At 38.3% G+C, this 20,644-nt stretch overlaps 1 protein-coding gene across 1 annotated transcript; it reads left to right on the top strand.

Annotated features, from left to right (window-relative positions):
* Positions 1-768: 768 nt before the first annotated feature.
* LOC119739532 (type I phosphatidylinositol 4,5-bisphosphate 4-phosphatase-A-like) lies at positions 769-14,446 on the top strand. Its single transcript, XM_038214507.1, has 8 exons — positions 769-921; positions 4,451-4,650; positions 10,098-10,204; positions 10,966-11,083; positions 11,755-11,801; positions 12,413-12,503; positions 13,492-13,546; positions 14,339-14,446. Exons 1-8 carry the CDS (start codon positions 810-812, stop codon positions 14,419-14,421), a joined length of 813 nt encoding a protein of 270 aa, XP_038070435.1. The 5' UTR covers positions 769-809; the 3' UTR covers positions 14,422-14,446.
* The last annotated feature ends 6,198 nt before the right edge of the window (positions 14,447-20,644 follow it).

The following is a 20,644-nucleotide window of genomic DNA, read 5'->3' as shown; positions in this document are numbered from 1 at the left end:
CAATATTTATAGATGCCGGAAAATTGTGAGGTAAGGGAACCAGTCAAGCCTGCCTGCACCCGTTCATGAACATGTAACCAATAGCAAACAAAATTTGGACTAAAAAAAATGGTAAATTTGGATCAGTAGTTAAAAACTAGTTAGGTTTTCCAACGGTGGTCGGCCGACCACCATTGGAAATGTATACAAAAATACTATTTTCTTGAAAATGACTTCACACCAAGTGCCATAATTTTACAGAATGCTTTATACTGTCATTTACCAACATCCTAGTAAAGTACTTCTTAAAACTTGGCAGTTTTATTTTTCGATGTTTGCAAATGTTGTGTATTCCCTTTAAGTTAATTTCAGCCAAAATAAATTAACTTTGCAATTATACCAGAAAATTGGGAGTGGTTATATTTTGCCTATAGACTACGTATGAAATATTGTTATCCTTTGAGTCATGGTTTTTTTCGCTAATTTCCATAAATTTCTCAAAACAATTTATCATTTTTTCCTTCATGTTTCTTCAACCCCCCCTCCCGCAAAAAAGACCTAAACTTGTTCCACCACAATTATGACAGACTTTTTTCGCCAAAATGACATTTTTTTTAAAAAGTAAGCTTTTTTTTTATTCCATTTCATTTTATTTCGTTCAAAAACTAGTAAAAATACATCACAATTCTATAATGGGAAAAAAAAAATACTTCTACAACTTGCTGACGAAACGAATGTAAACAAAGCTCATCACGTGATCACGTCACATGACAAACGAACTTTTATTTCCTGACGTGTGACGTATGTCAGCAGCATTTTAGTCAGCCAAGATGGCGGACAGTCGACGGGGCGAAAGTGAACCTCTCTTGAGTAATTCAGAAAGTAGCGAAAATGAAGGCATTGCTCCTTCAGCACCGAACCTGCCGCCCATTAACTCTACAGGTAAAACATGTGGCTACTTTAGGGGGACATAATTTGTCGTTTTTGTGAAAAAATATGGCCGTTAAGTTTTTGCGAATTAGTGTGCGGGATACAATCATGGGATATGGATTTCGACATGTTCCGCGACATCGTGGTTGGTTCCTCCTTTTGCTTTGTTTTGACTTCCCCTTCCAAGTTGCGCCATGAAGGAAAGAACGGTGGTAATCGTGTAGTTTAGGACCCCGTTCCGTATTAGAGAACATAAGACATTTTATGCTTTGGGACTTCTAGATTATTTAGGCCTATACCAAAACATTTGGTGATGATACAAGCAGAAAAAAAGTAATTTTAATTTTATGTGTTTGGAATTGTCTAAACGAACAGTAAACTAGTTCGCTAAAAATACATGTTGGATATCCAGATATCATTATCAGCAAGCCCAGGTTGGACGACATCTTCATTGCATTACGGCCTACGGTTCCTACCAGAACCAGATTACGACTGACATCCAGGGTATGACTGTGCTGCCCATAGCGAAAAAAATTACAACACATCATTTTATATTTTTACCTGATGGACAAAATGATGGAGGGAGATGAAATTCTGTTTACATATATTCCTTGTGTCCATATTAAAAAGATGATTGGCTTAGAAAAAGTAAATATGTCCGTGGGTGACATGTTCACAGAAAATAAATTGTAGATCCATGCTTTCGTCGTAAACATTTTCAGTACGAACTTTCCAAATGAAGACTTACACGCTTGACCTTTTAAACTGTCAGCCGTGCCTGTGTAATCCTAGTCCGAGTAACTTGGACCCAACTTATCGCCTTTTTAACATTCAGACATGGTCTGGCGATAGTAAGGTCCAAGCTAATAGTGCGAGCTGGACAACATCATCCTGTCACTGTCCCAAAAACCAACATTTTCCAACAAAAAAACATCAGATTTCACCTTCAAAATGGCCTTCAAATTACTAGATATGCCACCTGAGGTACAAATAGACATCGATGATTAAAGGGAAAATACAACATTTGCAAACATCAAAAAATAAAACTACCAAATCATTTTGAAATACCTTGCTGGACTGTTAGTGAATGACAGTGTAAAGCATCCTGTAAAATCATGGCACCTGGTATACTGTCATTTTCAAGAAAAGTGGTATTTTTGTATCAATTTCCAACGCTGATCGGCCGATCAGCGTTGGAAACAACTGGCTTTTTTTCAAATACTGGCCCCAATTGACCATCACACTTGTTTGCAATCGATTACAAACCTATGAACGGGTACGAGCCAGCTAGACTGGTTCCCTGACCTTACAATTCCCCAATGTATGTTAAAGGCTCTGTTTCTTCTTACATGGAGTCAGGGAACCAGACTACAGGAAAATGATCGTTTTTCTTGGTTTTTATAGCATTTTCAAACACAAAACCTCAAAAAAGTCAGTGTAACTATATTTGCTATATATTTCCAACCCCCCAATTCCATCCATTTATGAAAATTACAGCAAAAGCAAATGATGTATATTCCCTTTAAGATGGTTGTACTGAAGTTTACTTACGATCTGAAAGAAAAGTGAAATTTCCCGTTCAATTCTTAGAGCTCCCCTCGCGATCTTGAACATGTTAAATTTCCGACTCGTGTTAACGTTTGAACGACACGATTTCTTCTTCATGCCCAGCGTACATTCGATGGTCCCCGTATCCGGAGTGCGATTCCGTTACCGAGCGCGCGAAATGCATCGATTATGATAATGAGTAGACTGGATAACGTTTGTACATGTAAACACAAGTGCATTTCGAACGATAATAGGGAATCGGGAACTAGCGCAGCTTTTATGGGGGATACCAGTTCAAGCTGGTTCCCGATTCCCTTTTACCGTTCGAAATGCACTTGTGTTTACAAACGTGACTCATTATCATAAGCGATGCATCGCGCGCGCTCGGTAACGGAATTGCACTCGGGATACGGGGACCATCCAATGTACGCTGGGCATGAAGAAGAAATCGCGTCGTTCAAACATTAACACGAGTCGGAAATTTAACATGTTCAAGATCGAGAGGGGAGCTCTCAGAATTTAACGAGAAATTTCACTTTTCTTCTGGATCGTAAGTAAACTTCAGTACAACCATCTTAATCATCGATGTCTACTTGTAGCTCAGGTGGCATATCTAGTAATTTGGGGGCCGTTTTGAAGGTGAAATCTGATGTTTTTTGTTGGAAAATGTTGGTTTTTGGGACAGTGACAGGGTTATGTTGTCCAGCTCGCACTATTAGCTTGGACCTTACTATCGCCAGACCATGTCTGAATGTTAAAAAGGCGATAAGTTGGGTCCAAGTTACTTGGACTAGTGTAATCCTAGAAATGTGATGCTCTGCGCGCTGAGCGAACCAAAAATCATCGATCGATCATACACATGTAGATATCTGCGTGCACGTTTCAAGTGTCAGGTTGGCTCAGTGCGGAAAGGGCATATTTTTCATCGTTTTGGCCTAAAAACTGACAAAAGTTAGGCGCAACTTACGTGAGTATGTCAAGATGTATAGTACGAAGTTTAGGGGCAAATTGTGCAGCGGTTCTGTGGGAAATGTCTGTGTTTTGATGGACGTTTTTGTACTTAGTTGGTGTTTTGTAGAAGCAACCAATTTTGTGGGGTCCATGGTTCTAGGAGTAGTATCCGACTAGAAACTGCTGTTTTTCTTCAGGCACGTCAGGTGTGAAATATAGACAATTTGGCAATCTTATTTTTGGTCGTGCTAGAAAAGTAGAAGGCACACAGCCACAGGTACTTTTTACTTTTAGAAATAGCAAAGACCCGCAAGGTATATTTTGTTATTCATACTAATTGATTGTTGTACATGTACATTTTTAAGTTCAATTAATCAAAAGTCACATTGTGAAATGGAAGGTTTTGTTTCAAAATATACAAAAAGAGCATGTACACCAATATATTTCCATGCCAAAAATAACTTTCATACACGAAATTCTTAAAAAAAAAAAAAATAGCATGAGCACTATGTACTGGGGGGAAAAAAATGAAGTTATGACAGCTGGCTGGGATTTTTGAAAGAAAACCAAAAAATTAATAAATTCCAAAAAATGAAAAAGAGAACAATTAACCCTATAAACCCTCCTCAATCTTCCAAAAATCATCATGGCGGTTTTGAGGATTTTTGAGGATTTAGGATGAATGGTGTTTGAGAAACATGAGGATTTTGGAGGATTGAGGATGAATGGTGTTTTAGCACATGAGGATTTTGGAGGATTGGGATGAATGGTGTTTGAAAAAGAGAAGGATTTTGGAGAATTGAGGATGAATGCATTTTGAGAGGCAGGACTGTCTGACGATTTTGAAGGATTGAGGTGCTGGGTATCCCTTCATTTGAACAGAGGTGCAAAATTTTGGAGGATGTTGGCGGATTCCTGGCACAAAAGCCCTAGAAAGTTAGGGTTAATCTTCATAAAATACTTTGCTTCAGGAACTAATCTGGGTTTTTATTTTGTGTGTGTTAAATTTGTGATACTAAAGTCTGATATTTTCTACCCCTAGAAATTCCACCAGTGCTAGGCAGCGATGTCCCTCCACCCATCCAGCCCGGCGAGATGCCCCCGCCCTACTCCCCTCCGGTCCAGGGGGGCCCCGGTGGCGGAGTGCCCATGATCAACTGCCGCGTCTGTCAGGCCATGATCAACCTGGAAGGGAGGATGCACCAGCACGTGGTCAAATGCAGCATCTGTCACGAAGCCACTGTGAGTAAAATTGTCACTGTTGGGCAAAAAAAAAAAAAGTTGGTCTCTGGTCAGCGCGCGCGTCGATTGTAATCATGCGCGTCGATCTTTTTTTTGCAAAATGTTCCGCGGTAGCTCCAACAGCGCCCTCTATTTCCGCACCTCCTCAATTTTTTTTTACCAAAGAGCACCAAGGAATGGGAAATTGCACCAAGGCAAATGATGGAAAGCACCAAGGCAAATTATGGAGGACACCAATGTACATGAGGACACCAAAAAAGCAAAATAGTACCCCACCTTGTCTGTACAATCCAAGCTTGAAGAAAAAAAAAAAAAGGAAAAAAAAAAAAAAAAAGCCGCGTGGCCGCGTCAATTCCGGAACTTTGGTCTGACCAGAGACCGAACATTTTTTTTTTTGGCCTTATCACGAACTGACTTAAAACTGCTTAAAACCCTAACCACCCCAACTCCATCAAAATCCATCCCCCCATTTTGTTGGATTTTGGGGACTTGGTCCAGAAGGCCTGGCGTGACTAAATATTGATGGAGTATGATGGACTTGGGCCTAATGGCCTGAAGCAGTGCTTGGTTCATCCGATTGATTTTGCCTAGCTTCCTGTATTGCTATTGTGATAAAAGCCATGTGTAGCAAGTTCATGAATGTCAACCAGTGTGTCAGTGGTGGATTCAATTATGTCATGTACAGTTTTGTATTGGACGCACAGTGATTGATGGATTTTGATGGACTTGGTCCAGTTCCTAGTAAAAGATGCTAGGGAGTTTGGGTTCATCAATAATTTTGGTTTCATGAACTGACAAGCAAGCATGTGGTGGAAATGCAATTCGGAGAAGAAACGCTTTGAAGGGTTTGACACAAATTTACTCCATCTGTTTACTTATTTGTGGGGTTACACAAACATTTAACCCTAATTGCCCTGATTCCTTCAAAATCCTCTTTGCCAAAGTGGAGGATTTTGCAGGATTGAGTTTACATGGCAAAAGTGCGTTACTGATTTCGTAGGATACACTGTGTCAAGGTCTTGGGCCGGACCTTGTGTTGTTTTTCCTCAGCCATGCATAAATAATAATAATAATAATAATAATAACTGGATTTATAGCGCGCCAAATTGCCAAAGGATACAAGGCGCTGAAATAGGCCTGGATTATGCTAGAAATCCTCCACGGACCATATTCAAGTAATAATGGAGGAATTTGCAGTATTGAGGCTATATGTTATTTTTCCATGAGGCCAATTGGAGGATTTTGCAGGATTGAGGCTACATCCTAGCAAAAAGGCCAGGGGAGTTAGGGTTAAATTTGGATTGACTAGACTCTGTTCTGAGTTGTTCTGAACGACTGCAACAGTTGATCATTTGATGTGGTTGCTCCTGTTTCAAATGTCAATTGTTCATGTACTTAATTCAAAATCTTTCAAATAAGTTTGTTTGGTGTGACTTAAGAACACCGGTTTGAAATGGAGGTAACTTTAGGAAAATAAAGAGTTATCAAGGATTTAATAGAGCTGTCTTGCCCTGGCTCAGCAAATTCAAAGGGCGGGGAGGGGGGGGGGGAGGTAGGGGGCGGGAGTGTGATATGTAAATTAGAGCTTCATCATAACTATGGATGGCAGATCGCAGGGTCTGTGGGTTTGTTCTTGTTAATAAGTATCAGTTGCTTGTAGTATTAGGGTAGTTCATGGTTTAAAATCCAGACAATTTGTATGAATTAAGGTTTGAACTGGGGGGGGGGGGGGGATGTGGATTTATGGGAATTACGGGAATCAGGTACCCGACTGAAATAAACCCCATCCTAAATTTCAAATCATGGAAGTTGCTGTTCACAATATACTACCACATGGGTGTGTCAGTACAGACAAATACAAGTGTGTACAGTGAGCTCTTTAGCTTGACAGTGGAAATTGCATTTTTGCAAGCCTCATCAAACGTGAATCTCTTTTGTTTTTCCATGTAACCTGGTTTTCATTTTGAAAAGTCCCCATAAATGACAGTCGTAACCTTTTTTTTTCATTGTCTGAGAACTTACTAAGTAACATGTGAAGTTGGTTACAGGTACCCAATCCAATGATCAGCAGCCGATTTCACGAAAAAGTACGCAGCTTGCGCCATGTGTAAGACATACGCAACAAATTTGTGGTGCAGTTGCGCAATAAACTTACGATCGATGTCACAAAACTTGCCGTAGCTGCGCATCGTTTTAAATAATTCACACATATTAGATGAGGATAAAAGCAGCATTTACGATGGCTGTTTGTGTGTGAATTTGTTCGTTCGTGAAACAGTCGTTGGATCACCTCAGCCCGCCATTTTGAAAATTGTTTTGTCTGACTTTCTTCGGAATCATAAAAACACAAAGCGGTTCTTATTTAGAATGTGAAATGAAACTTTCTCAAAATGGAAAAATCATAGGAATTATTAAAGATTAGCTATCAACGCACAATTTGTAGTATGCATACATGCACCTACATGCAGTGTGAGCTTTACGAGAACATTAATGTACGTGTTAGAGAGTTTTACGACAGCCTCTTAGACAGAAGTATTGCTTTTTTAATACCATACTGACTGTGACGGAAATCAAAACTAAATTACATGTGAACATGTTTGTACAGGTTTCTTATCTACATGTAAATACCTCTAAATAGATTTTATTCTATTATGAGTTGTCAGTTGTGGTTTTCGTGGCCAAACTCCATTTTGCAAGCATCCCTGCAAACCTATTGTATATGTGCATCCTCATACAGGTACATGTAGTATGTACCGGCGTCTGGTACGTGGTCCATCTATCAAAATTGAAACTTACTTTGGGGTTTATTTGAAAAAATGAAACTTGTGGAAATTAGTCCAAGTAAAAAATATATATCGCTTTCCCGTCCCCGCACGCTTCATTGTTCTTCTGCCCACCTCCTTTTTTTTGCAATGATTGTCTTAACAAAATTATTGCAATGAAGAAAGGGTTCATTAATTAAGGCTCCTTTGGACTCAATTTTATATCAGCAACAGAGTTGAGAAAATGGACGAATCAATCCGCAAATTTGGAAAATCGGCCAAAGAAAAGAAAAAGAAAAGCAGAAAACGCTCGCCTCCTTCATTTTTCTAACAAGCTCGGACGAGAAACTATTTTTTTTTATATTAATTCGGCCTTAGGCTACTGGTTAATGTCAGTTTTGTTTAATATGAAAAGGGGTTACGTGTGTCCTGTAACTTGATCAGTCTGAAACTTTTGACGACTCAAATTCTCAACTGGGAAATTTTAACGCACACTGCACATAAAAAAAGGAGTCACAAAAATTGCCAGAAACACATTTCTGTTTGTTTGTAGCCCCTGATAACAGTCAGCATTCTATATGCGTAATCGTAATTTGGACAAAGGGCCCCACAGGAATCTTTTGTATTATTTGGGTGGTCCCGTGACCTTATTCAAACAATGCAACAGGCAAAGGTTGAGTAAGTTTCTATAAAGAGTTCTTCTCCCCAAAGGCTGTTGTTAGTTCAATTTCCAAGAGTGCACACAGACATGTACATTTGTACATTTTACATGATCAAAATTCAATAGCATCATACAGGAAGTTTGACAGAAAAGAAATTGCAAGTTGTACATATTGTCTCATGTACATGTACATGGACTTGTCTTTGAATGCAATGCCATTACACAATATCAATTTCCCTGTACTGTTGTACAGGCATTGCGTACATGTACATTGTACATGTGTACATTGTTTAACGTTTGTACATGTACATTGTTTGTACATGTATAAATGTGTGTACATGTGTGGTTACATAAATGTGTATAACTTAGCACGCATGTTTAAAAGTGTACCAAAACAAAACTTCCATAGTCCTATGTAACTTCCCTAAATCTACCAAAAAACTACACTCTGGTTTGGCAGTATTTTGATTGATTCAGGAAAGTTCTATAATTTACTTTATTGATGTTCTAATATTTGTGTAAGCACTTAAGAATATTTCCACAAAATATCATGAAATGCAGGAAGTGTTTTTGAAAAAAAAAGGGGGTAAATATAAAGTTGTCTCGATTTTGATGAGTCACTGTACATGTATGTTTTTTTATGTTTATGTTTAAAATTTACAGATTTTGAAAGTTACACAGTACTTTTTGTTTCAATATGATCTAAATGTTGGCGGCTACACAAATTATTTGGATTTGACAATTGCCAATGACCGACCTTTGAGATTGATAAAGTTGGTATCAAAAAGAAAATCTTGTGACACCGATCTTTGCCTTGGTGTTGGTTTCAAGGCAACTTGACGTTCATTCTGATAACCAATTTTTTTTTTGCGGATCATGTGTCATTCCATGATAACACAGATGGGCAGTAATGTTATTGTCAAAGTTGAGTTGATAACAACTTATGTAAGGCCAAAAAAAAAATAGTTCTGCTTCCGGTTACCAGGCCTACCCAGTTTTGACAGCCCCTACACTAATCTTGTGTGGGAAAAGTGAGGATAAAACCCTGAAAATCATCAATTACTACCTTTTACCCTTGACTACATGCAGACACCTCCATATGGTCGTACAGCAAAAATTGCCCCCCCCCCCCCCCAAAAAAATTCCCTACCTACCTACCCTATTTTCAAATGCCATGTAATCGGCAGCAGAACTATTTTTTGGGAGCCTCGATACCGAACTTGCATAACACTTGCAACCCTGCATGTGCTTCAAGTTTGTAATCAAGAACCAATTTAAAAACAAAATTTGATGAGGATTAACATCTTATGAAGTCCATATCACCTTTTACTTTTCCAGGTTTTTTTTTTTCATCTCTTCATTTAGTCCTCAACGAAACCTTTTTAAATAACATTGTTGTTTGGTTAGTGTATTATCACATTTTTTTTTATTTCACTGTGATAATTTTCTTTATGTTTCCTTTGAAAATAAAACTAGCTGTCAAACTTTCAGGTCAAGCTCAACTAGTTGAACATAATGAACATAATCCAGTTACTTTGTTTTCACTTACATCTTCAGGGTGAGTAAAAAAAAAGGATACCCAAATGGCAGAACCATTTTCTTAATAAAGTTAAGATATGAAAGCCCAATTAACAAGCTTTCTTTTAGTACAAGAATCATTCATTCGGAATTTAAACACAACCACCGTTTTAAAGTTCTGTCCACGGTTCTTTCAGCAAAACGAAACAATTCACACGCATCCCTATGTGAATTGTTTTCGTTTTGCTGAAAGAACACTTAAAACGGTGGTTGTGTTTAAAACTCCGTAACTTGAAAATTACCTGAGTGATTTGAAGGATTCTTGTACTTAAAGAAATGAATTGGGCTTTCATATCCTGGATTTTGAAAGTGCTACATGCAGAACTTCACTAAAACCATGGTCCCGACAATTGGGTTTCTGGTTTTATTACTCACCCTGTATAATTGTCTTGTTATTTGAAACGTAATGAACCCCTTAAATATATTTCTTTCCTGTCAATTTCCAGCCAATCAAAGAAGCCCCAGCTGGCAAGAAGTATGTCCGCTGTCCGTGCAACTGCCTACTTATCTGCAAGCTGTCATCCAAGCGGATTGCATGCCCCAGGGCTAACTGGTGGGTCTCCTTAACCCTACAAATTCCATCAAAATCTAATAACTGGTATTAATTGATTTTGATGGCTCCAGAAACTGGAGTATAGCGGACTTGCAAAATTTGACACAAATAAGTTTCGTAAGCCATTTGAGTTGAATAAGAAAAACTAGAAGATTTTTTTTTTCATTGAAAATTATAACTATGAGTGGAATTTTGTTGGATTTTGATTGTTGGATTTCCATGGACTAAGGAAGGATTCTACCCAAACTTCAGAGGAATTGGGTTTAAGCATTGTTTAATATTAACCCTTACCATGCTAACTCCCTCTTTTGGGTGTTTTTTTTGTGAATCCATGAAAATCCAACAAATGCAAAGCCTGGTTGCTCCTGAATCCTCCAAAACCCAACGGATATAGCTAAGACTTGTTCTGCCCATTGATCATTTGTCAGCGAATTGCAACCACAAAGTGCCTGCTGTTGTTATGTTTCCTGTGTGCATATCACAGGAAAAGGTGAATTACAAATCGTAAAAACTCCAAGATTAAATATTTATAATCTTGCTATGTCGATTCACAAAGTGATTCTTGTTTGAATGGGTAAATAATGTAGTATTTTCTCTTTGCATATTTTTTAATGTGTTTTTTTTAAAGCTGGGTCAATTTCTTTTCTTGTGTGTGGAAATAAACATCATTTTTTTGGACGAGATGATGTGACTTTTGTGCGTACATGACACATGTGAATATTTTTGAAAAAGTTTGTTCCTTTGTTCTGATTGGCCAACAGTAAGCGAATCATCAACCTGGCGCCGATGACGACTGTTGCAACTCCCTCGACCACGAACACCCTGACCACTACCTCTGGCTACCGCGTGGTGTGCGGTCATTGCAACGAGCGATTCAGGGTGAGCCCATACAGCTATATTTGAAATACTAGAGCGCTATTAAACTCATTCCCTCGCACAGAATACAAACGTCCTGGCTACGTGAGATTTTGAATTTCACGTGCTCATAATATGTATTAAAACTAGGCAGGAAATTCCTCATGGCAAGCTCTAACACGGCTGTATAGGTGCAGTTTCTATCAGCATGAAGAAATGTCATCTTCAGTGCATGTGCGCACGTGTGTGTTGTTTGTGGAAAAGGAAGTCAAACGCTTATTTACTAATTGTGCATTGCAGTTTTTGTAGTATCACTTTCCTTTACACATCAGTTTTGAGTACAAGCACACAACTGCAAATAGCTGTAGAAAATGCCGCAGGAAGTTGTAAGCAATCAGTGGGTTTGGGCGTAAGCACGGATGTGCCTGGCAAGCTTCGTTGTGTTCTGCCAGGTAGTAACACCAACTCTCTGTCACCATAAATTTGACAGAACTGTCGCTCAGCAAAGAGAACTGGCAGCAAGCAGTGTACATTACACGATGTACATGTAAACACATTTGGGGATTGTACTCTGGTTTTACTAAGTAGTTTGATTCAGTTAAGATATATAAAGTTATTTTAGGTGGAAAGGGCTTAAAACCCTTGGGAGCATAAGTACATTGTAAATGAAGATTTCTTTGAATTGTTTTTTCTAGTTTCCACACTCGTCAACCCTGGCCAGATGCCCCTACTGTCGAAGAGTGTAAGTTGTCAGTTTGTTTGTTAGTTGTTTGTTTGTTTGTCATTATTCGGCAATTGACAGGATAGCCCACGGAAGTCTCTCGACTTACTTCCAGTGGGGTCCCTTGTTAGAAGATGTGGAAGGAAATTAACAGTTTTAGTGGTGGGAGGAAAACCCCAGGATTATTTTCTAGGGAAACCCACTGAATCAGGTAGGGACTGAATACCCAATCCACATATTGGCCCAGTTGGGATTTGAACCCAGGTCACCGTGGTAGAAGGCGAGGAAAGTACCGCTACGCCAACCCGACTCCCAGTGTTGGGCTTGCCCTTTGTACCCAACGCTGTCAAAAAGCTTGCACAACAATTTCCACAAGCTAGCTCGGATGAGACCCAAACTGATAACATCTCTGCAGTGCAGATGTCTTAGCCATAAAGCACCCAGCTTAATAGCGCCAGCTGGCCAGCTCAGCTGTGCATCGGAACCGGGTACCCGAGCACCCGAGCACCCGACCGTTGATGTCAGGTTCCAGAATATGGGGTCGAGTACCAAAACCAACTTTATGCTGCTCCTTAAAATTCCTAATAGGAGATTCCGATGGTTTGTATAAATTTTCTGTTTTGAACTTGCAGATCGTCTGTTGGACAAGCCTATGCTAAAAACAGGTGCATCATCTACACTGTGATTGGACTGATTTTCCTGGGCGCTGGCATTGGTGTCACGGTATGGCCATGTTTTATTTTTCTGTGAAATAGTTGTTGCAAACACCTTACAATTTGTTGCAAAGACCTTGTATTTAAACCTGTATTTCCAATATTATACACGCTCAAATTAATAATGGAAATAATTTGGTGCGAATTGCTGTGCCTTCAGCTGTAAAATTCCAAGCAATTGACCGATCCGTTAAGACTCATTCAACGGTGCATTGCTGTTATTGCCAAACTTTGGAGAGTCATTTCAGTCAGGGCAAGCGCAGGCATGTTCCTCTTTCGACAATGTTGCAAATTTTTTTATACATTTTTATAAATATGCAAAAATTAGTGAGAGTGTTTATGCCACAAAGTTATGGGACTTAGCGTGTGGTTTTAATCACACAAAGTTATTTTGTGATACCACACAAAAACTTTGTGTACATATTTCACCTGAAACCGGTGCCTGAACTGATTGAAAAAGACGGAAAAACAAGGAACGAGACATTGCCGCGACACAAAGGCGTTGCAATAAAATCTTGTATATGTATGTGTAAATACACCTTAACCCTAATCCCCCAGGCCCGCTTTGCCAGGAACCATCCTCAATCCTGCAAAATCCTCCAATTGCCACCATGTCAAAATTGGGTTCAGCCTCAATCCTCCAAAACCGTCCGATATTTCTTGCACTCGTTCAGTGGGAGGGTTGACCATTGCCTCAATCTTTCAAAATCCTCCAACAATTAATCACTGTTAACGGGTTGAGTGCCGATGACATTCAAAAGCAGTGCGGACTACATCAAGCAGTGCTCAGTTATGCATGACTTGAACGTAAGCAAAGCTGGGTACAACCTGCGAACTCGACACAGTGCATCCTCCAAAATCAACCGATGTTGTTTTGGCCATTCGGCCTCAATCCTCCAAAATCCTCCAAAACTGCCTGGAGGATTTTGGAGGATTGAGGAGGGTTAGGGTTCCTACAAAGAGTTAATTGTAAATGGTCTGGTTGTATTCGTCCACAGATTGGGACCTACTCTCTGGCTGAGAACCAAGGCGGTATCTACTTTGTGTGGATCGGTGAGTGAATAACTTACTTAAAATTAATTGGCTGTATTGAAACCAGGCTGGGTTTTTTTTTTGGACTACCCCGTGCAGTGCCACAAACACCACGGTTGTTATTCCCATCCTGAGTAAGTTTTGATCAGGGCAAGGACGCTAGGTGGCCAAATGGTTAATATGAGACATAACACGATACTAGCGCTCTAATAGCAGCGTGTGAACATATCTTATCAAATGATGGTCAAAACATCATCAAACTAATGTTGATCTAGTCCGCTATTTATAGAGAGTGCGATGGACATAGTGTACACATGGAGCATAGACCATGTGGATTTTCTTTTTAATGCGGATCAACCATAGTTCGCACATTATAGTCTACTGGAACCAAGGATTCCTCAAAAGTGCCCTAGGCACTGCAGCTCGCAAGCCTGAAGAAACATGTAAAAGAGGAGACAATGAGAAGAAAAAAAATTACAGTTTTAAGAGGTGGGAGGAAAACCCTAGAAGAATATTCTGTAGAAATCCCACAGAATCAGGTAGGTTAATAGGCAAGGACTGGCAGGGGCTAAAAAGCCAATCAGGTAGGGACTGAAAAAACCCATCCATCGAACCCCAGCCATAACGGTGGAAGTCGAGGCAAGAAGCCACTGCCCAAACCTGACTTCCCATAGACATCTGTGATTAAACAGTTACAACGCACATCACGCAGCGACCACCATTCCAACCAATGGTCCTTGAATGAGCACTTCACCCTGATGTAAGCTGTGAAGTTGATTTGACCTCATGACCTTTCACCTTTGACATTCCCAGGTGCCTTTGTGGTCGGGATCCTGAACCTGATGCGAGCCGTGTACTACGGGGTCATGAAGGTTAGTACCCTGGAGACGGATTAGACGGGGAAACCCCAACTGCAAGAGAAAAAAGAAGACCCTACGCAGCTTGACAGTGAGAAATTATACCAGTCTACATTTGGAGTCGGGCTAGGCTAAGGCTTGGCTTGGCTTGGCCTGGCTTGACCAGGGGCCAATTTTTTTCTTGGATCTGCTTAGAACAGAAATTTGCTAAGCGCAGAAAAATACCGGTCACCAGTGAAATGTCATGTGAAATGTTTTACTTCTCACTGGTGCCCAGCTGATTTCTGCTTAGGACATAAATCTGCTAAGCACTATTTTTCTGCTTAGCTTCTCAATAAAATTAGGCCCATACAATTTATACAAAGTTCAAAATGAGGAGACTTATTCATATGAGGAGACTTAAGAGATAACTAGTAAAAAAAAAAACGACATAAGAATTTGTTAAAAGGTACACACAGAAATACAAACCAGGCATAACTGCGGAGGACAAAATAAGTGATCTAATCTCTATTTCGATTTTGTTCTAAAATTAAATTCTGAATCCCTTTCTGTACCATAACCAGGAAATCAGTATTTCCAGGGATGTTGTCGAGTCCATCACAAGTCCCTGCAAGTCCATCACAAGTCCTCCACAAGTCCTCCAGTCCCAATTCAACTTACAAGCTGTTCAAATGAGCTTTGACAAAGGCTTCCTTTGTTATTGTTCATCCACTGTTATTTGTGACTGGACTTGTTATTTACTTTTGACTGGAGTTGTGATGGACTTGTGATGGGCTCAACTACATCACTGGTTATTTCACATATCTACAGTGTAGACAAGGTTTATCTTATAGCATGTTGAAATCTGGTGAAAAAATTTATCACTTCTTGTATTTAGGTGCTGCTAAAAACAAAACTTCACTCAGAAAAATCATATTTGGCTCAAAAATATGTGAAGTAGTCCTGGTTTTGGAATCAAACTTCCAGCGGTAAGATCATGTGGCCAGAATGTTGAGGTCATTCATTTTATATGGAAACAAACAAAAATTACTGGTTTGAAAATGTTTTCTGTGAAAAAAAGATGCTTAAGATTTTTGTCTTGATCGAATCGACAGGATTTTATGAACTACATGGGTTTCTTTCGTGAGAGATTTTTTGACCATTTGCTTTCAAGTGATATTTTCTAACGAAGATGACTTTGGGGAGAGATATCACCCTATTTCTCACCCATGTTTCACTGTATGTCTGTCACTGTGTGTCACTCTCTGTCTCCCGAATTACTCCGGTTAGTTTCGGTTCTTAAAGGGCCCATGTAATGTAACTTTTTTTTAATGCGACCCTTGGAAATGAACCTTTGTATCCTGTAAACCTTATTCTCAATTTTCATTTGGCCATTTTATGCTAATGAAAATTTGCATATTCATGAGCAAAAGTGTGATGTCATTTCAGGCAGAAACCTCAATGTCACAGCTATTTTGGTATCAACATGTTTCCACAATTTTGGCTATTTTGCTATCATAATTTTTTTGGGTGAGTCGTTGATTCAGTACATGACAGGCCAATTAGCTAAGTTTTCCACAAATGTTTTCAGTGAGCAACTTTTAGGGTTCACAGTTTTAACAGAAAATCCACCAAACTGAACAGTGTCTTCCTGAAATGACATCACAGCAACAGCACCCTCATTTGTCAAGAAAAGCATGGAAAATTGGAAATGCTTAAAAAAATGTCCTTTACAATAAGATTAACCGAAAAAGGGATGTCAAATAGTTTTCATACATTTAGGAGTACAGTTCATGTCATGGGCGCTTAAATAGTCCATTGCTGCGTATTTCAACATGGACAAGATATTTTTCAAAAACTTGATACACCTAATTTCAGTAGAACCCTCCATTAAGCCCCGCCCACTGTGTGGGGAAACAACACGTGCAAGTCCCCCATGCCACACTGCATGTTACAGCCACGCGCGTCGTACGTGCTTGTACTTGACTTGAATCACAAATCTCTGATAATGTAGTTTAAAAGAACCCCCGGAAATGGTTCTGATAATAATGCTTAATCGGCTAATTAGTAATCCTCAGATTGTAATCTGACGATATCATCGCGACATGTATTTATATTATTGTAAATAGGATTAAAAATCTGCTGTAATTTTTTACAAAATTCTTCAAAACTGTCGTCATTTCTCCAGCGGGTTGGTAAAGAAAGAAGTCTTAATCTTGAGTATCAAGCACACTTTAAAAAAAATGGAGTAAGGTAACTCAACATAGTACGAATCGTGCGGTAACACATTGACGTCACATTACAATCGCATACTATATATATATGTACAAAAATTTATATCAGAATCTGTTTAAAATTAGCTTTGTAGAAGGTAGCGCATCATTCTACAATATTTGCGTAAAGTTGATCACGAAGTTAAGTACTGCGAAACAAAATGTTGCATTTAGCCGTCGGATTCCGTACAAGATTAACATTTGTGTATTTCCCGTTGAAATTAGTATTTCACAGTTTCATCCCATACAAAGAAATTAAAAATACTATGCTGCACATTGATTCACGCCTCATTGTAAACAGTTTTGTTACACAGAATTACAAAAAAATGTAGTTTTTTTACACGCAAATACTTGACGCTGATGTATTTTTCTGTCAAATAGCTTAGTTCCATATCTGGGAAAACAGATTATGAGTTTTTATATGTGTTGGACACATTGTTAACCCCAACCACCCCAACCCTTCAAAATCCAACTGCATGTTTTGTTGGATTCTGTTGGAGTGAGGACTGCACAAGTAAACTGATTATGCTTTACATGGGGTCAGGCATACCACCATAATCAGAGTCCAACAGTTTGGGTGTGGAGTTTATCACGTGGTGTTGGATTTTGAAAGAGTGAGGAAGGTTCCTAGTAAATCATTCAAGGGTTAGCGTTAAGGGTGTTTTCCACCCCATGCCCATAAGACCAAGTTTTGATGGGCCAAGTTTGCAAGAAATAGATCCCCGTAGAAAAAAAAGATAACACCCAGGTGAAAAAAACATCTTCATGTTGAAGAAGGAAGTGCTTTTGTGAGCTCGGATGTTGAAAAAAAAGAGCAAATCTATCTGGAGTTCAATTGATGTTTGGAAAGGCAAGCATGGTTTCTCAAACATATTGTCCATTAATACCAAGAAAACAATGTATATTTTCGAGTGTACAACTATTGAATCAATATTGTAACTCTTTTTTTCGTCTATTCATTTTATGTACTCAAAGCATTTATTGGTTTTTTTCCTCTGCAGTAAAAGCATGAATTTGAAATTTGAAATTTCTTTTAAATTTGTTTTTGTATGATTTGATTTATAATAGAAATTCATGTATATTTGCTTTATATAAATCCACTAAAATTGTATTTCTTCTAAACTTTAAAGGTTAAGTATCAAACCAAGTTCAGGTGAAATTCTGTCAGTAATGTGGTGATAAAATTTTGCCCAAAACTTCAAATTTACTTTAAAAACTTGTGGAATTATAGATATGTTTTTTTTTCAACATTCGGATTCAACTTTGCATTTTGTATGTAATTATTTTTGTATTAAATTCAGTATTCAAGGCATCGTGTACAAATTTGGGAATGGTTTCTTGGGATTCACATTTTGAAAACTTGCTTTTGTAAACTGTTTTTGGTCATTTGGGCAATGGATCTGATATTTCAGACGTTTTATTCAATGAGGAATTTTTGGACTAAAATGACTGTACAGATTATCAAATTATGAGCTTTTTTGGTGTTTTTTTTTAATACCCAATACCTTTGTTTTTGATTTTCTAAGCTGCGATTTATTTCCAATACTGTATAGAGGAATAGTGTCGGGATTTTTGATTAATAACATTCAATATATAACATAGAAGTTAATGTATTTTTGAGAAAAAAATCTGAACAGAGATTTTCTCCTTAAAATCGTAGGTTACTGTTGATTGCTTCATCAATCTTTGTCCTGATGGGTCACTCTGTATAAATTTAGGGTTCAAATTGTGACATTTTTTCTGTCCCTGCTACCTGTGAACTTCGAAATTTGCTGTTCAAGTGTCATTAAATAGTTCAAACTATTCTCATTTGTTGGGTTGGTAGTTTGCTTTACATAATCACTCTCCGGGGATGAAGGCATTAATACCTCAATCCTCCAAAATCCTTCTGGTGGTTTTGGAGGATTTTGGAGGATTAATTGTTTTGGAGAAACATGAGGATTTTGGAGGATTGAGGATGAGTGGTATTTTAGCGCATGAGGATTATGGAGGATTGAGGATGAATGGTGTTTTAGCACTTGAGGATTTTGGAGGACTGATGATAAATGTTGTTTGAGAAACATGAGGATTTTGGAGGATTGATGTTGAATGGTGTTTGAAAAACATGAGGATTTTGGAGGATTGAGGGTGAAGGGTTTTGAAGCACATGAGGATGTTGGAGGATTGAGGATGAATGTTGTTTGAAAATTTCGGAGGATTGAGGATGAATGCATTTTGAGAGGCAGGACTGTCTGACGATTTTGAAGGATTGAGGCGCTGGGTATCCTTCATTTGAACATAAGTGCAAAATGTTGCAGGATTTTGGAGGATTGAGGAGCAAAAAGGGCCTGGGGATTAAGGTTAAGTAGTGCATACAGAGTTTACAAAATCGTAGACGTCAAATGTAACAGGGACAGGAACTAAGTGGACCCCAAATTTGAATAACTCAGCTCTGGTTCTGATGATTACCTAATACAACCATTGATCTTCATATTTTTGTTGAATGTTGATCAAGAGCAATTAATGATTAGGAATACATTCTTCAAGAATTTTTTGTGTGTGTATCGTTTCTTTTGCACTAATCCTATGTATAGTAATCTAAAACCACTATTGAAAATTATTTTTAAAAGTATAGTTAAATTTAATGATGCTATAAAAATATTACCGACAAAAAAATTGTATTACTCCTGAAAACTGTAAAATAGTAAAACTCAAGATGAACCGAAATTCAAGGCATATTAATCGTTCAGACGGATTACTGTGGGCTGCTCTCTGATATTAAATTGCATTTTCAATTGTAACAATAAAGCAGTGTTTGTGTTATTTTTTAATCATGTGTGGTCTTAAAATTGTGCCAAAAAAATATGAAGTGGAAATTGGGGCTATTATAAAAAACAGAAAATAGAAAAACTGCTACAAATGTTTGGAACAGACAAAAGAAAATGAAACACCTGTACAACAATGTTAATATTTCATAACATTTGCATCTTTAATACTTATCAGTTAATAATGACAGTGATATAACCTGATCTTCAATGACTATATTTCTTTTTCTGTGATACACAGCACCAACCTGGGAAGGGTCATATTAAACTTGGGAAGAAAACTTGTTAATTATGCCATGCACAACCTGCGAAACCAGGTATTCAATCGCAAAAAAAACCAAACACAGACTGTTCAGCATTCAACAGATGCTTTCACTGTTTAATCACAATCAGCCGTGAAACTTTCAACAGGTGGATTAGCAAGCTTATGCGTTGTGGGTATCTCTTAGGGTGTTCTTTGTTTTAATCCATCATTCTCAGTACCACCCTAAAGCGCCCTGCCTGTTATTCCTTTTAACGTCTCAAACCTTGTCAACACTATGGTTTTACGAATTCACTAAGGAGTAAATACAGTACAATGTAATACAAGTGTTTAACCCCAATGCAAACATACATTGTGTTAAGTTGGCCTTTAAGTCAAAATCAATCAAGTGACTGTTTTTAACAGTTCAGAGCTCCCAGCCTACAGAAAGCAGTATTGACTGGCTGTGACTGTTTATGGAACTTGATCTAGCTATGCTTTGACTGTAGGTGATTGGTAAGCCAGCTGTGCCTGCCACTTGCCAGCTTTTGTCTGTTAACTGAATTTGACTAGTCACATTACTTGCTTGAAATATGATCTGACTGTTGATGGCTAGCCTGTATAAAAGGCATGGCAGGGAAGAGGATTAATTATTTTATTGACTGTCTGTGACAGTTCAGACAACAGGAGGGTTGGGTTTAATTCAGTAACAATGAATGCACATATGGTTTACGCGTGCCTATTCCAGTGATACAAAAAACACTGCCCTCTAACTCCGCCTTCAACGCATAAGGTCAATAGTGTTTTCCTGAAATGCGAAGCAGCGAAATTTCCAATTCTAGAAAATCATTTTACAATTGATATATTCATGCATTAGTCAAACCAATCTCAAAAATGTATTTCATCTGAAAAATATTAAAACTATACTAAAGCATACTAGGTTTATATTCTTACAAAAATAGGAA

Source organism: Patiria miniata, unplaced genomic scaffold (assembly GCF_015706575.1).
Source record: "Patiria miniata isolate m_02_andy unplaced genomic scaffold, ASM1570657v1 HiC_scaffold_30, whole genome shotgun sequence".
Lineage (NCBI taxonomy): Eukaryota > Metazoa > Echinodermata > Asteroidea > Valvatida > Asterinidae > Patiria > Patiria miniata.
The sequence above is the reverse complement of the archived record's forward strand: the minus strand, read 5'-3'. Positions and strand labels throughout refer to the sequence as shown.

Coding starts and splice junctions, on each gene's coding strand:
- LOC119739532 (XM_038214507.1), top strand. CDS start 810: ATGGCGGACAGTCGACGGGGCGAAAGTGAACCTCTCTTGAGTAATTCA. Junction 10,205..10,965: donor GCATGCCCCAGGGCTAACTG/GTGGGTCTCCTT, acceptor ATTGGCCAACAG/TAAGCGAATCATCAACCTGG. Junction 11,802..12,412: donor TGCCCCTACTGTCGAAGAGT/GTAAGTTGTCAG, acceptor TTGAACTTGCAG/ATCGTCTGTTGGACAAGCCT.